The sequence below is a fragment of the Colletotrichum tamarilloi genome (assembly GCF_030869305.1).
Source record: "Colletotrichum tamarilloi strain Tom-12 chromosome Unknown Scaffold_4.1, whole genome shotgun sequence".
Taxonomy (NCBI): Eukaryota; Fungi; Ascomycota; class Sordariomycetes; order Glomerellales; family Glomerellaceae; genus Colletotrichum; species Colletotrichum tamarilloi.
The window spans coordinates 1157789-1174736 of NW_026849387.1; the positions used below are offsets into that span (position 1 = coordinate 1157789).

General features: G+C 52.9%; 8 protein-coding genes across 8 annotated transcripts, besides 1 other annotated feature; 4 read left to right on the plus strand and 4 right to left on the minus strand.

Annotated features, from left to right (window-relative positions):
- Positions 1-451: 451 nt before the first annotated feature.
- CTAM01_02040 (cellulase) lies at positions 452-1702 on the minus strand (the record flags this gene model as incomplete). Its single annotated transcript, XM_060518080.1, has 1 exon — positions 452-1702. One exon carries the CDS (start codon positions 1700-1702, stop codon positions 452-454), a length of 1251 nt encoding a protein of 416 aa, XP_060387614.1.
- Positions 1703-3793: 2091 nt separating this feature from the next.
- On the minus strand, positions 3794-5079 carry CTAM01_02041 (PH domain-containing protein; the record flags this gene model as incomplete). The annotated part of the gene is made up of 2 exons (XM_060518081.1): positions 3794-4792; positions 4849-5079. 2 exons carry the CDS (start codon positions 5077-5079, stop codon positions 3794-3796), a joined length of 1230 nt encoding a protein of 409 aa, XP_060387615.1.
- A 195-nt stretch (positions 5080-5274) lies between these two features.
- Positions 5275-5736, plus strand: CTAM01_02042 (uncharacterized protein; the record flags this gene model as incomplete). Its single annotated transcript, XM_060518082.1, has 1 exon — positions 5275-5736. The coding sequence occupies one exon, from the start codon at positions 5275-5277 to the stop codon at positions 5734-5736; it is 462 nt and encodes a 153-aa protein (XP_060387616.1).
- Positions 5737-6121: 385 nt separating this feature from the next.
- On the minus strand, positions 6122-6547 carry CTAM01_02043 (uncharacterized protein; the record flags this gene model as incomplete). Its single annotated transcript, XM_060518083.1, has 1 exon — positions 6122-6547. The coding sequence occupies one exon, from the start codon at positions 6545-6547 to the stop codon at positions 6122-6124; it is 426 nt and encodes a 141-aa protein (XP_060387617.1).
- Positions 6548-7374: 827 nt separating this feature from the next.
- Positions 7375-7446: a sequence feature (Short protein (CTAM01_02044, KAK1509921.1) was converted to a misc_feature.).
- Positions 7447-10049: 2603 nt separating this feature from the next.
- On the plus strand, positions 10050-11293 carry CTAM01_02045 (phosphotransferase; the record flags this gene model as incomplete). The annotated part of the gene is made up of 3 exons (XM_060518084.1): positions 10050-10280; positions 10333-10850; positions 10903-11293. 3 exons carry the CDS (start codon positions 10050-10052, stop codon positions 11291-11293), a joined length of 1140 nt encoding a protein of 379 aa, XP_060387618.1.
- A 633-nt stretch (positions 11294-11926) lies between these two features.
- Positions 11927-13183, plus strand: CTAM01_02046 (uncharacterized protein; the record flags this gene model as incomplete). Its single annotated transcript, XM_060518085.1, has 2 exons — positions 11927-12009; positions 12073-13183. 2 exons carry the CDS (start codon positions 11927-11929, stop codon positions 13181-13183), a joined length of 1194 nt encoding a protein of 397 aa, XP_060387619.1.
- A 212-nt stretch (positions 13184-13395) lies between these two features.
- CTAM01_02047 (uncharacterized protein) lies at positions 13396-15017 on the minus strand (the record flags this gene model as incomplete). The annotated part of the gene is made up of 4 exons (XM_060518086.1): positions 13396-13634; positions 13691-14292; positions 14376-14450; positions 14938-15017. The coding sequence occupies 4 exons, from the start codon at positions 15015-15017 to the stop codon at positions 13396-13398; spliced, it is 996 nt and encodes a 331-aa protein (XP_060387620.1).
- A 545-nt stretch (positions 15018-15562) lies between these two features.
- CTAM01_02048 (WD repeat domain-containing protein) lies at positions 15563-16834 on the plus strand (the record flags this gene model as incomplete). The annotated part of the gene is made up of 3 exons (XM_060518087.1): positions 15563-15673; positions 15754-15988; positions 16038-16834. 3 exons carry the CDS (start codon positions 15563-15565, stop codon positions 16832-16834), a joined length of 1143 nt encoding a protein of 380 aa, XP_060387621.1.
- Between the last annotated feature and the right edge of the window lie 114 nt (positions 16835-16948).

The following is a 16948-nucleotide window of genomic DNA, read 5'->3' on the forward strand; positions in this document are numbered from 1 at the left end:
GAGGTAGGTCTCCAACCAGCGTCAGCCGAGAGTGCAGGCGCGCGCCTTCACCCAGACCAGCCAACTGGCCAATTCTCGGGACTAGATATTGGTAGAAATTCATGATACCCAGTTTTTCCAGTCATTTTATCAACGGCTCCGTCTCTGCCAAGCGTGAATGGACGACGAAAACCCAGAGGCAACCTATTATTTACATCGCCATGATCTTTCGATACGATAGCCCTGATGTACGGCGACAAATACTGACTGTCCTCGATATGCAAGACCCATCTGGATGCCTGGTGGCACAGAATGTCCTCGCCACAACACGAAAGGGGGCCGGTCCTCAACATTAATTTTAAAGTGGTAAACTATCTCTGTCCATCATCCGAGCAAGATCTACATACATCATCCCGAACCCGAAAACTGACATCTCGCATAATTCCACATTCTCACCCTCCCAGCAGCCATGCTAAGGCCCCTGAGTAACGGCAAAAATGTTCCCCAAGAGCCCCTTGAACTTGCCATTCCTCCAATCTTTCCACTCGTGATCCATGGCACCCCACGTCTCGTCGAAATCAACCGCCTTGTTCCGCACATAATACGACCCCTGAATCGCCCACAACGCCCAATCCGCGTCATTGTCCTCGAGATAGCCCACAAGGCAAGTCAGGTACGCGTGCTCCTCGGCCGACAGCCCGTCCTCGCTCCCGCCCTGCATGGCGGCCCCAAACTCGGACATGAACAGCGGACCGGTGTACCCTTTACCCTGCTCCAGCACGAAGCCGAACAGGGCGCCGTACTCTGCCTTTTCAACATTGCAGTCTCCGAAATTTGGCGTCGTCACCGTGAAGCTGTAGCTATGCGCCTCCCACGCGTTCTTCCCCTTCCACGCGCTTGTATCGAGGTTCTTCGTCCGTAGCGGGGAAAAGTCCGTGGCCGAGTTGAGCCCCCCGATGATGACGAGCACGTCCGGATTTGCCTCGTGGACGACTTTAGCCCCGCGCGTCACGTAGCCGTACCACTGATCCGCGGCAAAGGGAATCTGCGTCCAGGTGGCGCGCAACTCGTTGCGGATGGAGATCGCCGCGACGCCCGGTCTGGTCTTGGCCCAGAGGCTCATTTGCTGCAGGCCCGCGAGCCAGTCGTCCGTGTCAAAGTAGCGCGAGTTGGCGGCCCAGTAGAACCGCGCGTCTTTCCACCAGCCGTTGCCGTCGTCGAGGTTGCAGCACCAGGAGGCTTTGCTGACGTGGTTGTCGAGGATGGTCATGATGTCGCGCTCCCAGAGGACGTCGATGACTTTGCCAAAGACGTCGCGCTGCGTTATGTTGCCGTCGGCGAGGAACGGGTTTTGGACTAGGGCCTGGTCGTACAGCTTGAGCAGGTCGGCCTCGGGCACGCCGGCTGCTTTGGCGCCGTTGACGAAGGAGTCGCGGACGGTGATGCCCGGGTTCGTGGCGTGGTCTGTCGAGAAGGTGAGGCGCACGCAGTTGAAGCCTTGCTGCTTGATCCAGTCGGCCAGGTACTCTATCGGCTGCTTGTGGAGACCCTCAGGGAGGTTGACCTCCATATGGCCGGCCCAGTTGATGCAGCGGAGTTTGACGCGGGCGTTGGACGAGTCTGTTATCCAGCGAGATGTTGAGAAGAGGGGGAGTTGCGGCTTTTGGGCAAGGACGGGTAGGATGATGGACCAGGCGGCCCAGAGGATAGGGACGAGCCTCATTGTTGGCGTTTTTTTCTGATATTGTTGATATCAAGACGGTACTTTTACTATCGCGTTGTTGTGATATCGCCCTACGAGCTGTTTTATTCCCCCAGATCACTACGATCGTGTGTCGATATAGAGATACTAGACAAAGCTCTGGTCTTTGAAAGCGTCGCCAAGTCAGACAGCCTACGGATGGTCGACTCTTAGTGCTAATAAGTAGCCGAGAAGCAGAAGAAAAGAAGTAATATAATACGCGCGGGGCAAACGTCGATCAGGTATGAAGCATCCTGATCTGCCAGATCAAGGACGCAGAAAGTGCCGAAATAGTCCACGAGGACGTCCTAATGGAACCTTGAAGGAGAGCAGCTGAGGGGGCCCCCCAAGAGACAGAAGGGCGACTGACTACCTGCAGGTCCAACAGAAACCAGCGATACAACCCTTCGGGCAGAGAAAGTGCTCGCCCTGCTCGCAGAGAAAGGTGTGGGCGAAAGATCGAGAGAAAGTCATTCAAAAACAACGCCGATGTAATAGCACGAGACCCTTAACCGACCTACCCTATATATCATTGCTCGTAAATGCTCAGGCCGCCCAAACGGAAGTGCGAGTAGAGAAGAAGTCGCCTCCCTAGAAGATGGGGGCCTCCATCTGGAGAGGTTCCATCCATACGGAGCATCGATCAATCACATCTGTCAAAAGCGCTTCTCAAAAGGTGTAGAACTTCGGACGAATAGAGTCGGCGCAGTATACCGAGCCCATGCTCTCCTCACGACAGGGTTGTATCCCGTCCGCCACTATAGGAAAAGATAAAGCAGCCGGAGAGCCAAACAACCCATGAACACGCCTATACTCGACCGCAAACAACCAACACTTAACTACTCTCAAAGCAGTGCCCTAAGTTGTTGATCCAAACCGTCACAGAGCCAACAGCAGAGAAGAAGCGTACCGAGACCTCTTTCTCTTCGTCAGGTCCCCCCCGCCATAGACAGGGGTAAGCCGTTGCTGGACGCATGGCCGTTGCGGCGTGTGATTCGCCTGTCTCGGCCAGGAACGGCATTTGCCATGCAGGCATTTCACAAGGTTAAGGTCAAGGTCTCTCGGGGTGTCGTCCAAAGAGCCAAGGGGAAAGCTCAGAGGCGAGAGCTTACTAGGTATGCAGAGGAAAAGTGTGGGTGGTATTCAAACGCGCAGAAGGCCCGTAGACTGAAAAGGAACCGGCGGCGGAGGTGAGGTTGGTGTGGCCGGGACGCGGCGCCATAGGACCGTCCGATAAAAGAGGGTCCACGTCACCCGACCGGGGCTGGAGCTGGACAACACTAACAGAGGTCTGAGCTGTTTGCGCCACTCTCATTCGCCACACCGTTTTTTTCTTCGCGTCCCCCCCTTCCTGAGTTCCCTCTCATAATTCTTAGTACCAAAGCCCTCCCACCTCCAAAAGTTGGAGAAATAATATCTTCAGCGCTATTGGTCAAGTTCGGCCAAAGCGGTCATCAAGTCAATAACACCTGCCTGGTCTGGTTTGCCGTGGGAGTCTGCTAGATCCTGTGTCACAAGAGGCAATCAATGACTTGCCAGTGACCTAATGAGAATGATCATTTCTTGACATTCCTGTCGTTCAGGGGGCTTTCGTCTGTGCAACACTGGCCGGTCTAAGCACAGAAGCCTTCGCATCACTGAGCGACAATGACAAACTCAGAAATGCAGTAGAATATTGATTCATTATTATCGTCACTCGTAACCCGCCTCCTCATATTGAGACGGCCAGCAGTCAAAGTCTGCCTATAGTATCACACTAAGGTAGGGTATACTAAAACAAAGCGGTTGGCTAATAGGCTTCTTTCTCCCAAGAGTGGCCTGGCCTTTTCCCTCTCGTTCTCCCAAGAAATGCACCAGCGCCCGAGTCGTCGTCGTCTTCTCGACACTCGACCGTAGCTGCAGCTGAGTAGCAAAAGCTATTAGCAAGCATTTCTCTCCGGCTCCTCGACTCTGTAGAGTCCCAAATAAATATCGTTGCGTCATGCTTCGTAAACAAAAGAAAGAAAAAAGGCTGTGGCAAAACTCCCGCTAAAAAAGAAATTCCTGTGGGTTGCCTAGTAATGACTTGCAGCTTCATGCCGCATTTGTAGTGGGCTGGTTTCCTCCTGTAGGACCCCGCGTCTCGAGCTCTCGTCTCTTGGCGAATAAGCTCTTGAATGCGCCAAGGCAATGAATCAAAGATTCTTCGTCGTGGGCGCAGAATCGGTAGCTCTTTTCCTCCGTAATGAGCTGCAGACAGTGCTTCTTGGTCTTGCTGACCGGGTCAATGTCAACCACATTAACAATTGCCGACATTGGTCGAATGAACTGCGCCGTGTACTCGGACTCGTCCTTGTAGAGAATAAAATTTCTCGGCCGGAGCACACCCCAAAGGTTCTTCCATTGCTTCACGCCGCCCTTGCTGCGGAGGAACCAAAGCCAGCCCTGCCAGATGACGCGATCCGGATCTTGCTCAATGTTGAGACCGCTAAGTTGGCTCGCATTACGGTCAAGACCTGGCCGGTCCTGGGTGCCTTTGCTCGGCAACTGGACCGCCAGGTCTTCAATGGACATGCCCTGTATCCTTTGAATCTCGTTGTCTGAGAAGTCCGAATGCGAGGCGAGTTCGTTGCCTGAGTACCCAGCGGTATCCGCCATCTGCGATGGACGTCGATGGGTTGAGCCAACAAAGCGCGGCACTGGAGGTTCCAGCGGCTCAGGAGAGCTTGATCCAAGCCTTTCAGTTCGTGCCATGTCTCCAGCCTGGGCGGATCTGCCAACCACAAGGTAGGATTGCCGCTTGCCATTCGGGCTGGCAAGGAGCAGCTCATCATGTTCCTCTTCAATACGGGCATGACTCCTAATCAAATCCACCCATTCCTCTGCATCGTGGCTACTGCTAGCCTGAAAGTGGTAGTTCCTCGCTGGCGAAAAGAGTCCAAACACGTTCTTTCTCTTGTTTTTGGGGTCCTTGAGCAAAGCAACGGCGGTTAAGTCGGCGAGGTACAGCTTGTGTCGCAGCTTGTCCTCCTTGTCGGATCGGTAGATTGAGAGTGAATTGGGTCGGAGGACGAAGTAAATTGACTTCCAAGTCTACACAATTGGTCAGAAATGGTCCTCAAGCGTAAATGGATACGGGTCCTACGAACCTTTGTCTTCTGTGTGCGCTTCTGCAGGTAGCCGCTCTTCACAACACGGTCGAACTCGAAGCTGCCGTTTTGATTAACGGGCGACGAATAGGTGTCTAGGGCCAAGCGGCTTCGAAGTCGAGAATTGGGATCGGTGGGAAGAGATATCGAGGATGGTGGGATGGTGACGTCCAAGCTTGGTGCCGGATGCGGCGTAGGCAGCTGAATCTGCGACTGGGCCATGGTCGTCATGATGAAGATATTAATTCGTATCGCGTGGTTGTGGGTGAAAGTAGGATGGCAGTCGCGTAAAGTCGCACATTAAAGAGATTCCCGTGCAAAAAGTCCGTCCGGGGAACGATACGACGGTGGGCGGAACGGGCAAAGACGTAAAGTTGCCGAAGAACGAGAGACTTGTAGAAAACGGCGGCGGTGGGTGAACAAGCGATGCGACTAAAGCAGGCAGTGCCGGCAGCGTTGGGTCTCCGGGTATTAGTCCAGGTATCGGTAGGTAAGGTAGCCAAAGGATTTCTGCAAGGTCAAGTCGGGTGTTGGACGAGGCAAAAAGAAGTCGAGGTGGCTGGAAGTGGATATACCGAGTGGGAGTCGCGCGTCGGTGGTGGCTCTATTATCGTGCCCTTGCTCGATTGCCGTTGTATTTTTGCTGGGACCGACTGGGGCGTTGTTTATGCTGATTGCTGCCCTTGCAAAACGAGAGAAGGACCAGAAAATGTGTTTGGACACAAAGGTAAATGGTTAGAAACGAGTGTGCAAGGCGGGTCGAGACGGGTCGCGCGCGCAGTGTTGCTGTGGAAAGGGGGGGAGCAGAGAAGGAGAAGGAGGAGCTTCAGCGTTGACTCCTTTCGCACGGGCGTGTCGTGTGTAGATGTCTTGTGCCGGGGGGGTTGAGAGGTCAGGTATTTGAGTGGTGAAACTTGGGATGCCAAGGAAAGGAGACGAATCTCGAGTTTGAGAGGCAAGTGATGGCAGCAAAGGGATGAAGAGCGCTGTGTAACGGGTGGAGGGGGGGGGAGGGTCGGGTAGAGCGGTATGGTGTTTAATAAAAAAAAAATTGGAATGTCAAGATGCGGTGAGGGTCGACGGGCTTCGCAGTAAGGTAATGTAGTCCCTAAGTATCCGTAGCGCCGTGTCAAATACCTCTCAAAAGAGTGACGGAGTCAAGCCGCAAGCCTGATACAGTGTGGTGGAATTGACGACAGGTCAAGTGCCGAGTATTTACTCAGCGGGGGCGAGATGCGATGGAGTAGCCAAGGCGTGGAGAAAGAACCTGAAGCTATGGTACGGCTTCGAAACTGGAGAGTGAAAGAGGAGAAAGAGGAGAGGACCTGACGGGATGTACGGGAGACGGGAGTGAGTTGACAATGACGATGCCGGAAGAGCTCCAATGGCGGTGACGAGTGACGGGATAGCTACGGAGACATTGGACGAGTCGAACAAGGTCTGGAATTAAAAGTCTCGGCCCCAAGCCAAGCTTGGTGGTGATTATAATTGCAATGGTGCCCGTCAGAGTTAAGCTTTGAGGGGAGGGGCGCTGATCGGCACAGCGATGTCGCAGGAAAAGAAGAAGCAGGGCGCATTGCATCAAGCTTGAGAGAGAGAGAGAGGGATCAGAGGCGCCATCTGAAGGTGGGCGAATGGGCGCAGAGAGGACAAAATTAGTTTGTGGAGTCCCTTTTTCTTTAATGCATTGCAGTGGCATTGGACCATTGGTACCAGGTTGGCATTGTTGACGAGATGATATTGTAATGTGACTTGTAAGGTACCTCTTGTCCCAGGGGCAGATATGGGGACTTTGGATGTAGATGGTACAAGTATCTTGCGTTGTGCTTACTGCGTTTCTCTTGCTGTTTTGACTACCTATCATGTACACCCATCTAAGGTAATCAATGCTCAATTCAGGTACACCCGAGGGGGATCATCAAACCAATAACTGGTCAAGACCCCACGGGCAGAACAGAAAGAAGCGCAGCGAGTCGCAGACGCGCGCATTGCTCTGGGCCACATCTCCTAAAGTGCCTCATGGGGCTTGGTGAGGGGTTCTGCGGAGAGGACTCCAAGTCAGCTCACCAGCTCCCATTTGAGTGGTTGACGGTGTCTGAAATCAAAGAAACAAGAGCAGCCCTTTGAGAGGTGACAGGCTTGGGAGACAGGGAAGAGGTGGTCGGGAGTCGAGGGGATTCAAGGGAAATGGTCATTGGCGCATCTGAGCGCTTGAGCGTACCTGCTGCAGTACCTACTTGCTGCATGGAAAGCGTGGAATACTTACACAAGGTACATACTTGCATATGCCTCACTCCCGTCTCTTGCCCTACTTGTATATGTACAGTAAGCCTTCTGCTTGTCGGCTGAAGGCATCAAGAACATTCAGGTGTATTGTACTTGGCTCCTAGGTACAGACACTGCAGAGCCTCAGGCGCCCTCAAATACCTTAGAAAGCACGTACGACTTTTATCGCCATCAATGGCTAAAGTAATAGTGGCGGGCCAAGAAGTGGGTGAAGCACTGAGCGACCAGCACCGCCCCGTTTCACCCCCGAAGCTGTTTGATCGAGTGGTTGGGATGCAACTCCAAGTCTCCCAGTCCCCGCCTGCCAGCCATTCGCCAGACAGCAGCAGTGGACTACGGAGTAGGTACGGAGTAGACGTTGAAAAAGTCAGGCATGTCCTGAATCATTGGATAATGGATAGGTAGTAGGAAAAGGGGTAGGTCGCGACCACCGTCTCACTACAAACGCTTCTGCGGCTCTACCCTACCTGTTCTGGATCGCTCGGCTGCATTGGCCATTCACTGTTTCCCATGTGGGTCGCCTTTCTGTTCCAAATAGAAGAATCTCGTCCCATCTCAATGCCTGACTCCCCGACTCCCTCGTGCCATGTGTGTTGCTAGACCAAACTCCCGACTGTTGCGTTTTGCTTTCCCCAGCACTTTGGTTTCTGACGGTCCGAACATGTGCCCCAAGGCTCCATTTCTTTCCGTTCCTGAATTTTTGCGTTAGGCTTTATTCTGACGCTGCTATCCGTACCTTGTACTCCGCATATCACAAGCAAATCACTTTGATAAGCAGGGCGCTTGCAAACTTTCTTAGCTGGATACGGATAGGAGAACAGTAATTACACTACGCCCAATGCTTTTCTCAATTCAAACAAGATCCGAAGCGCGTTATTTCTTAGGCGTCCAGACTTGGCCTCAACCTCGTCAACCGAGCGCGCTTAGGCGTCATACTACGTACGTCCGTGGTCTACTTGCATTCTATCTCCCTTCTATTTACAAGCCCATTGCCCATGCACAACATGCGGTCCGTCACTTTTCAGTTCATCCGAGCAAGCTAGAGATACGCTCATATCCACTACGCATCAACGTCATGTTCCAGCTTTAATAGTTGCCGCCCTTTCAACTCGCGCAAAGCAGTCCCGGTCCCCTGCCAAGACTACACGTTGTATGAGCGCGGCTCCGAGACGGATCACCCTGATATCCCGCCATGCCACGTCCCATCCGCTCGGTAAAGAGCTGTCAGAGCTGTTCGCGGGTGTTCTTTCCTAGTCGAACTTGTTCCGGAGCACACCTCCGCCACATTGATTCCTCTCCAGAGCCGCCCACAGAATCAATCCATCGGGAAGAGCGGTGAGGTGCTCAGATAAGCATGTTTGCTCACGGTTCATCGAACCGTTCTTCCGTGGCGCTCAACTCCCAGTCAGATCAGGATCTGGCATATGTTAGTGTCCAAGACCGGTGCGGCCCGGTGGTTGGCCGCTTATTCTCTTTTATGCTGCTGTGGCTGAACTCGAATTGGAACTATCCAACCACCCAATTTCCAGTGGGTCATCCTTGTCCCGACAGAGACTAGGTATAATATTCCAGACCGTCTCAAGCCAAGTCGAAAACCACCAATGTGCTCTGGTGAGACTGTAATTTTGACCTGCAGAGGTCAAAGGCCATTTGACAAGAGACTGGGGTTTGGAGTTGCATGTGTCGTTTGATCTACTTACACTGCCAAGGGAAACTACTGCTGTTCCACTTCCTCCCGCTGCCCATCTTCAATCTCCTCCTACCTCCAAATTGCACAGAAGTCATTTTCAGCGTGAAAAATGGTTTGTTTCGACTACCTCTCGGACGTAGCACAGCGGTCAGCAACGCCATGGCCTCTGTTTACATCCAGAAAGGCATGAAAACATCCTTGTCGTTGAGAACCCATTAGAGGCTTACATGATCAGCCATGGTTGTAAGCATGCCGTGGTCGTTGGTAGTGGATGGCGTTGTTTGACCTGGTATACTTCGTCTTTCATCGGGCCTATCAGTGGGTGTAAGTGGTGGATCACATCAAATGTCTCACAGAACAGCTTACCTTATTTTTAGTCAGGCGCGGCGCCCTTATAGGCCGAGGTCCTGTGATAGTTACAAGTTATCGAGAGCGTCGGCCTCGACCTCAGTATTGCGAGGCTTAGGTCTTTGTCTGTAATTCTCGCTTGGATAGGAGCTCGTCTGACGCGAAGACCCAAATTCGTGTGCCCATTAAAGAACGAAGAACTCAAATATCCATCGACACTGGGATGGTCATCTCGGTGAGCGAGCAAGCCGAGCTGAGGGCCGAACTTTGGACTATTCTATGATCGGACTGCCCTTTCCGCGCTTGGTGTATGGTGCATGCTTCATTGCAACAACTTGAATTTGTGGTAGATGGTCTTTCAAGGTGGATGAGGCAAGGCATAGTGCCGGTACTGGACACCCATACATTTTGTGATACTCTGGACGAATGATTGATTGTTCGTGACGGCCAGCAAAGCAATCTAGGAAGTGGGTGACTTGGATTAGTTTCTCATTTGACAGTATCTTTCGAGGTCTACGGGTTTCGCGATGCGATGGAAGAGATTGAAACTTCACGCCGAGTGAGTCATCTGCCCTTTAGCTGCAGGTTGCCGCTGCCCTGTTATTCAACCTGTCCTGGGGAAGCGACACCCCAATCAACTTGTTGGGAGATAACGAAGAGAAAGAGCGTTCCCAGCGGTTTTCGAATGAAGCCCGTCGTTTCCTTGGTTTATTACTCGAAAGTATTCCAGTAATTTCTTGAACTACCTCGTGGGTGACGCAAACTTCACACCCCCTCATTCTCCAACCCGGTGCAGATATCGCAAGCTATCCCCGCTTTCCTAGACAGGTGACAAAACTGCCCTTATTGAGCTTCGGCCGCAAATCCCATAATTGCGATGGCAGACGAAAGCACATCGGATCGTGTGCTTCGTGAGGTCAAGGCGGAGTTGGCAGGTACGCCATACTCCCTCGAGTCTGCCCGTCTTCTCAGTGGAGGAACGACAAACTTCATTTTTCACGTGAAGCTGCTGGAGCCACTGCTCGATGGGACTGCAGAGGTAGCTGTAAAGCATGGCGAGGGTTTCGTGGCCCAGAGTCCCGATTTCGAACTCCCCACGTCAAGATGCGTGAGTCCCTATATCTTCGACCAGGAGGACATCAATGGCTGACCTCAGGCAGCGGATCGAAGAGAGCTGTTTGAAAGACCTTTCAGCCCTTTCACCACACACCAGCGAGAAGATCACCGTAGCAACTCCGAAGCTGTTCTACTTCAATGAAGAGACCAATACCCAGGTTCAAGCGTACCAGCCAAGCCCACTCAGCCTCAAGAACTATGCAATTGAGTACTTCGCAGCGTCAACCCTGGAGGCGCCAACTCTGAAGACATCAACTCTAGAATCAGTCAAGTCACTATCCCTCGAAATTGGTACGGCTGTGGGTGCGTGGCTCCGGTCATTTCATGACTGGAGCAACTCGGAACATCAGCTCAAGTTTCGCGATATCGCAGCGGGAAATAAGGAAATGCAAACGCTGAAGCGATGGATGAACTATGAACGGCTCCCCAGTTCCATCAAGCGATTCCCGGATATTCTAGGGGGTTGTAATGATATCTTTGCAGACATCGTGGACAGCGTAAAGGAGGAAATGGTAAATGAGAAAGCCCTGCAGGTCATCCACGGCGACTTTTGGACCGGAAAGTAAGCTGCCCCAATCATTTACATTCTAATCATGCTACTAACAATTTATTAGCATTCTTCTAGAAGGGAAACCTTGGGACGACGAACATAGCTGCCTTCTTGTCGTCGATTGGGAGATGTGCCAACTTGCAGTCAAACCTCTTGACCTAGGCCAGATGATTGCGGAACTATACGAATTGAAGCTATACAAAGACATGGAAGCGGGAATCTGGTTGATCCAAGGTTTCGTTAACGGCTACGGTGCAGTGGATGACGACTTTGCGTTCCGGACACTACTTCATGTTGCCGTTCATCTCATCGGGTTTGGCACAACAGTACAGGGCTGGGGATCGCAAGACCAAGCGAGGGCAGTGGCGACTGAGGGCAGGGACATTTTGAAGAATGCTTGGGCGAAGGACCGCGGATTCTTTGAAAAGCATCTCCTAGGCTGCGTCTTTTCATAAGCCCGAGTTGCATTCAACTAGAATCTCGTTGTGACGTGACAGGTTACTTAGTTCTGTACGATGGAAATCGATTTCAGTTGACGCTAGTTTTGTTGTTCGAGCACGAAGACATATGATATAACATCTTGTAGGTATATAGGACATCGTCTTCTTCCTCATTTTTCATTACGGAAGGTTGAACGCTGTTTTCCTCGGCGGGAAAGGATGTGCATGAACAGATGAGAACGACGTCGGTTGCCTAAAACATGATGAACTTGAAAATACCTTGATCTAATGAATGGAAAACGTCTATTTGAAAAGTTCCAGTATGCTTGCTTCATTTATTGACTTCAATAGATGTTGGGTAATTTTCGCGGGGGTGATGGAGAAGGATGGTTCAGCCCAAAAAATTTCAAATTACATACACCAAAGAAAGTATGAGTCTGAGTCAACTTTGGTGGCGGAACCTTTCTCTCACTTTTCATCATCGACAACAAAGTACTGCAACATCCCCTTGGACACTTATGAGGCCATAATAAAGTATACAATACTCATATTCGAGAACAGTCTGAATTTGACTCCTTTAAAACTCAATAACCACACCTGCCCCGCCCTAGCACTTTGACGTCACTCATTGCGGCCCGACCCGCCGTCATGAGCAGCAACACGGAACCTCGCCCATGTAGGCGATGCAAGACACCGACTGTCTTGAAAGTGAGAAAGGATCCTCTTTGCGAGTAAGTATTCTCACATGTACATTCTCTAGGCTCAGATTATACAGAGTTAACCAACACGCACAGGACTTGCTATGAACAGCATATCGTCCAAAGAGTCGTGAAGCGCCTCGCCCAGCCATACCGCGATGTAAAGGACAAGCTGGGCACTACCCCCGACGCAAGAGCAAAGTATCTCCTCGGCCTCTCCCTCGGCCCCTCGTCGGCCTCCTTGGTTCAGGTGCTCGACAAGAACCTCCAAGGTCTCAAGGACAAGAACCTGCGCGTCGCGTATGAGGTGCACGTCGTCCACATAGACACCGACCTGTCAAACGCCGCAGACGCCGCGATCTCGTCGTCGTCGGCAAGCCTGCTCTTTGAAAAGTACAAGGAGCAGTTCCCCAACCTCTCGATGCAGATCGTCCCGCTGGCCGACGCCCTCAAGCTGGATACGATAGACTGGTCCGTCCTCCCCGCCCTGCAACCCGGGCTCGCGCCCGCGCAGCAGCTCAGCGGCCTCCTCGAGGCCCTGCCGTCCGTCACGTCGCGGGTGGACATCACGAGGCTCCTGGTGCGGAATCTGCTGCTGTCGCTGGCCGTGGAGAGGGAGTGCCACGCGCTGCTGCTGGGATGCACCACGACCGCCCTGGCCGAGCTGACGCTCGCCGAGACGGCCAAGGGCCGCGGGTTCGCCGTGCCGTGGCAGGTCGCCGACGGTCCCGTTCCCGTCACGACATTGTCCCATGTTGGGGAGGGGCAGAGCGCGGAGGGCGGCGAGGGGGCTGTCCGAGGGACGGAGAAGACGATGCTTCCAGTGTACTACCTTCTTCGAGACGTTTTCAGGCGAGAGGTCATCACGTATGCGGGCCTGATACCGTCTTTGAAGGATCTTGCCCAGGAAGTGGGACCAAGCAGCAACGCTGTCGTCTCGCACAAGGAGCTCAGCATCGAGGATGTCATGGCGCGGTACTTTGAGGAAGTGGAGGAGAGTTATCCCTCCGTCGTCGCCAACGTCGTTCGCACCAGTGGCAAATTGACACGAGAGAGTGACGGCGATGCGTGCGCGGTCTGCGGCATGGATGTGGACGCACAAGGAGATGCTCGCTGGAAGGGTGAGATAGGAGAGGATATTGACGACAGCAGGAAGCGCACCGCAGGGAAACTATGTTATGGATGCGAACGGTCTATATATGGATAGATCGAATAGAGAATGCGCGTTCAAAGCACCTTTACCGGCCAGCCTGTCTGGCGTGACCCTATTCTGCCTCACTACATTCCTAGCCAACCCCCCAATATGTTCTCTAGAAGCCCATCATCGGCTCGCGACATTCCCACCCCGTCTACCCAGCTCATTTTTAACTCCATATATGCAAGGAACGCTGATTTAATAGGTACAAGATCAATGGTTGATCACGGGGTCTGGATGGTGGCCGAAGGCAGGATGCGGTCTTCGAGCTTTCTCATCAGCTTGTTTGTCTGTTCCGCCAGGGTCAGGGTAAGGATGGTGTGGGGCAGGATTCTAGCCAAGTGAGGCAGGAAACCCTTGTAAATAGCCAAGAAGCCTTCAGTGCGGACAGTCTTGGCCAGGCAGTCGAAGACACCCTTGTAGAGGTTTCCGTTTTGGTTGTAAAGGCGAGACATGATGGTGTCTGCCATGAGGATTAGTACAGAACTATGCTTGGGGGAATCTTGAGTTGAGACTTACCAGGAGGGTGCATCACGCAGCAAACGACGAAACCACTGACGGTACTGCTAGCAAGATGCAGAGGCAGACCCTCTTCCATACCCAAGTGGCGGACCAGTCTCCGCTTGGCGAAGAAGTAGGTGGGAAGTTGCACAGAGCTACCGAAACCCGTCCTGATCATGGCCGCACCAACACCACGGTAGAGTCCCCGAATGCCTTCGGCGCCGTAAATTGAGGTCATACCGTTCCAAGCATTGCGGTACTTGTGTTGTGTGCCAGTGGGCATGAAGGGAGAGTAGCTTTGTAACCGTGTCTTGACAAGGAAGAAAGGGCTGCCAGCGGCGGCACCCATGATTCCTGATCCAGCACCGCAAGCCATGTTGATGCCCAGACTCTGCGTCTTGCCGTCCTTGAAGATGAGAGTCGACAGGGTTTCGCGCATTGGCTCGTAGAATCCAAGACGACATCCGTTCAGCAGGACCTGGTAGATGTACGCGCAGCCGATACCGCGGTAGATTCCTTTCACGCCCTCATTACGCACGATAACGGAGACACCCTGCAGAGGGCCTCTGTACTGATGCGGCTGGTGTCCCTTGTCCTTCAATTCTCCTTGCAACTGCATTCTGCACACGTCGGGGGGAGGGGTCAGCGCGTTGCCGGCGGCAGGGTGCGGGAAAGGAGCGAGCGTCGTCGCTATCAGACGCACCGGATCTTGACAGTCTCGAAAGGATGCGTGGCCGTTACAGCGCCGCAGGCGGCAATGCCGCCGGCGATGAAGGCGCTGTTGCGAAGGTTAGCTTCGCTGGTCTTGCGGATGCCGAACTGCGGGCCATGACTTGCCCAAGGGTTGTTGACATTGTGTCAATCGGTCTTGTCGCAGCGATAAGAAATAATTGAATATCGTCGATGTGTAAGATGCTGGTAATTTGTGGTTGCGACTCCTATGATAGTCGGGGTTCGTTTGGAAGGAGAGAGAGAGAAAGAGAAAAGAGTGACACCGCGATCTCGGAATGCTAGTACCTAAAATGACGGAACAGCGCGGGTCAGCAACATTGACGTCGTGGCAAGTCGATAGCCAGTCAACATCGACAAATGCAAATTCCTGAGCAGATTCTTACATAGCCTACTGGTCGAGAACCCGTTCGCCGTAATGCGCGCAACTCAAGAGAGGAAGTTGGCGATATGACTGCGATATGGCTTGAGTTCCGTCGGGCTGGCACTGGGCCGACGTGACTGGATTGACCCTTTTACCGGGGCTACAGGTCTACAGGTCTCTCAGTAAGCTCCGCGCGCGGAAGAGAAATTGGGATTTTTCTTGCTCAAAGTCAATATGGCCGTGGATAGCCATTGCCGATCCCGGCGTCTGTAGGTCCCAATTGGCAGGGTTCGCGGGCCACAGCGGCCTAAGTCGGTATTCGGTACCCCAGACCTTGACCAAAAAGGGGGGCGTCAATTTAGCTGGCCCATTGCCGGACGCCAGTTTCCAATGCGAAGTCGTGCATTGTCAACGATGGGAGGCTGGCAATTACAAGGTGTGGCTGAGAACCGATCTCGAACACGCCAGGGGTGGTCTAAAAACTGTGGCACAGTCAGCTCTCCCATTACCACAACCCCGCGAAATGAATTGGGGAAGCTCTTTGGTTTCCTCCAGTCGCATCGCATGACAAGACGCGGTCTGACTTCCCGTTCACATGATTCATACCAGCAACCTCAGGACGACTGCACTTATTCACACATACTTTGAAGGAACTTGCCGAGTTCTGCCGAGTTTGCCGCACAGCCTCAAGTTTCCTTTTGCGACGGGTCGTTTACTTACGGCTCGCGACAGCATCATTTGAGGTGTCGCTGTTCGACTCAGCCAGTATAGCTCTCGAAATCCTCAAGGAACCCATCATGGCTTCAACGCCTATGGACTTGGACCATCGCGAGTCGACTCCAGCTAACGGAAATTCGCTCAACATTACGCGGTCTCTGACAACCAACAATACTACCCCTTTGAGCGAAGTCATATCGTCATTTCGCCCAACAAAGGCAAGGAGTGCCCAAAAACCGTCTAGGGAGCTCTCTGACTGATTAGTTTCCAGCTTTTCAAAAGGCAAGACATCAAGGATGGCCGTCCGCAACCTCACGTGCTGTCACTCGACTTCGACGACCCAGGCGAACTTCTCATGACCTCTGAGAGCGACGAGACGATTCAGATTTACAGCGTAAAGGAAGGCATACACAAGAAGAATTTGCTAAGCAAGAAGTACGGCGTCAAGCTGGCAAAGTTCACGCATACGAGCTCCAGCATCATCTACGCGAGTACGAAGCAGAATGGTAGGCGCTCTTATGCTCAACCCGCCGCACAATGGCTAACGTCTACCAGATCAGATCCGATATTTGGCTACCCACGATAATTCCTTCATCCGATACTTCGAGGGCCACGAAAAGAGCGTCACAGATATTGCCATACACCCAGGCGCTGATAACTTCATCTCTTGTAGCCAAGACAATACTGTGCGCCTTTGGAATATTTCGACGAAGCAATGGTGCGGTCAACTGAACCTCAACTCTCCGTATCTCACCGCATACGATCCGTCGGGGCAGACTTTTGCTGTCGCGTGTACGAACAGCGGAAGCGTTCTGCTATATGACTGCCGCAACTACGACAAGGCGCCATTTGCGACCTTCGATGTCGTTGATGCCGGCAGACACGTGGACTCACAGTTCGTAGTCAGGGGTTGGACAAAGCTGGAATTTTCGAACGACGGCAAGCATATACTCGTCGGCACTCGCGGCCCCGGCCACTTCATACTCGATGCTTTCGACGGGAGCTTGAAGGCGTACCTGCGTAAGCCCGAGGGCGGAACCCGGCGGCTGGCGGCTGGTGAGACATCAAGCACCATCAACGGCAGTATGCCGAAGGCGGACCAGCCCACAATCGAGAGCAGCGGTGATTGCTGCTTCTCTGTGGACGGTCGTTACGTTCTGAGCGGTGGTCCAAAGGATGTCCTGGTCTGGGATATCTTGACACCGCCCCAGAACGAGAACAAGACCCTCGACGCTACATGGGTATTGGAGGAAAAGCGAGAGGCAGCGGTGTTAGCATTCAACCCGCGGTACAACTTCTTTGCGACGGCAGATCAAGATGTGATGTTCTGGGTGCCCGATCCTCATGCATGAAGCGGTCGGAGCATCAATGTAGGAAATTTAGAAGCTGCGAAATGGCGGTCTGGAGGGGTCAATTACTTTCGGAGTCTAGGATACGAGATACCCCAACCCGTTGAGGAAAGTCGA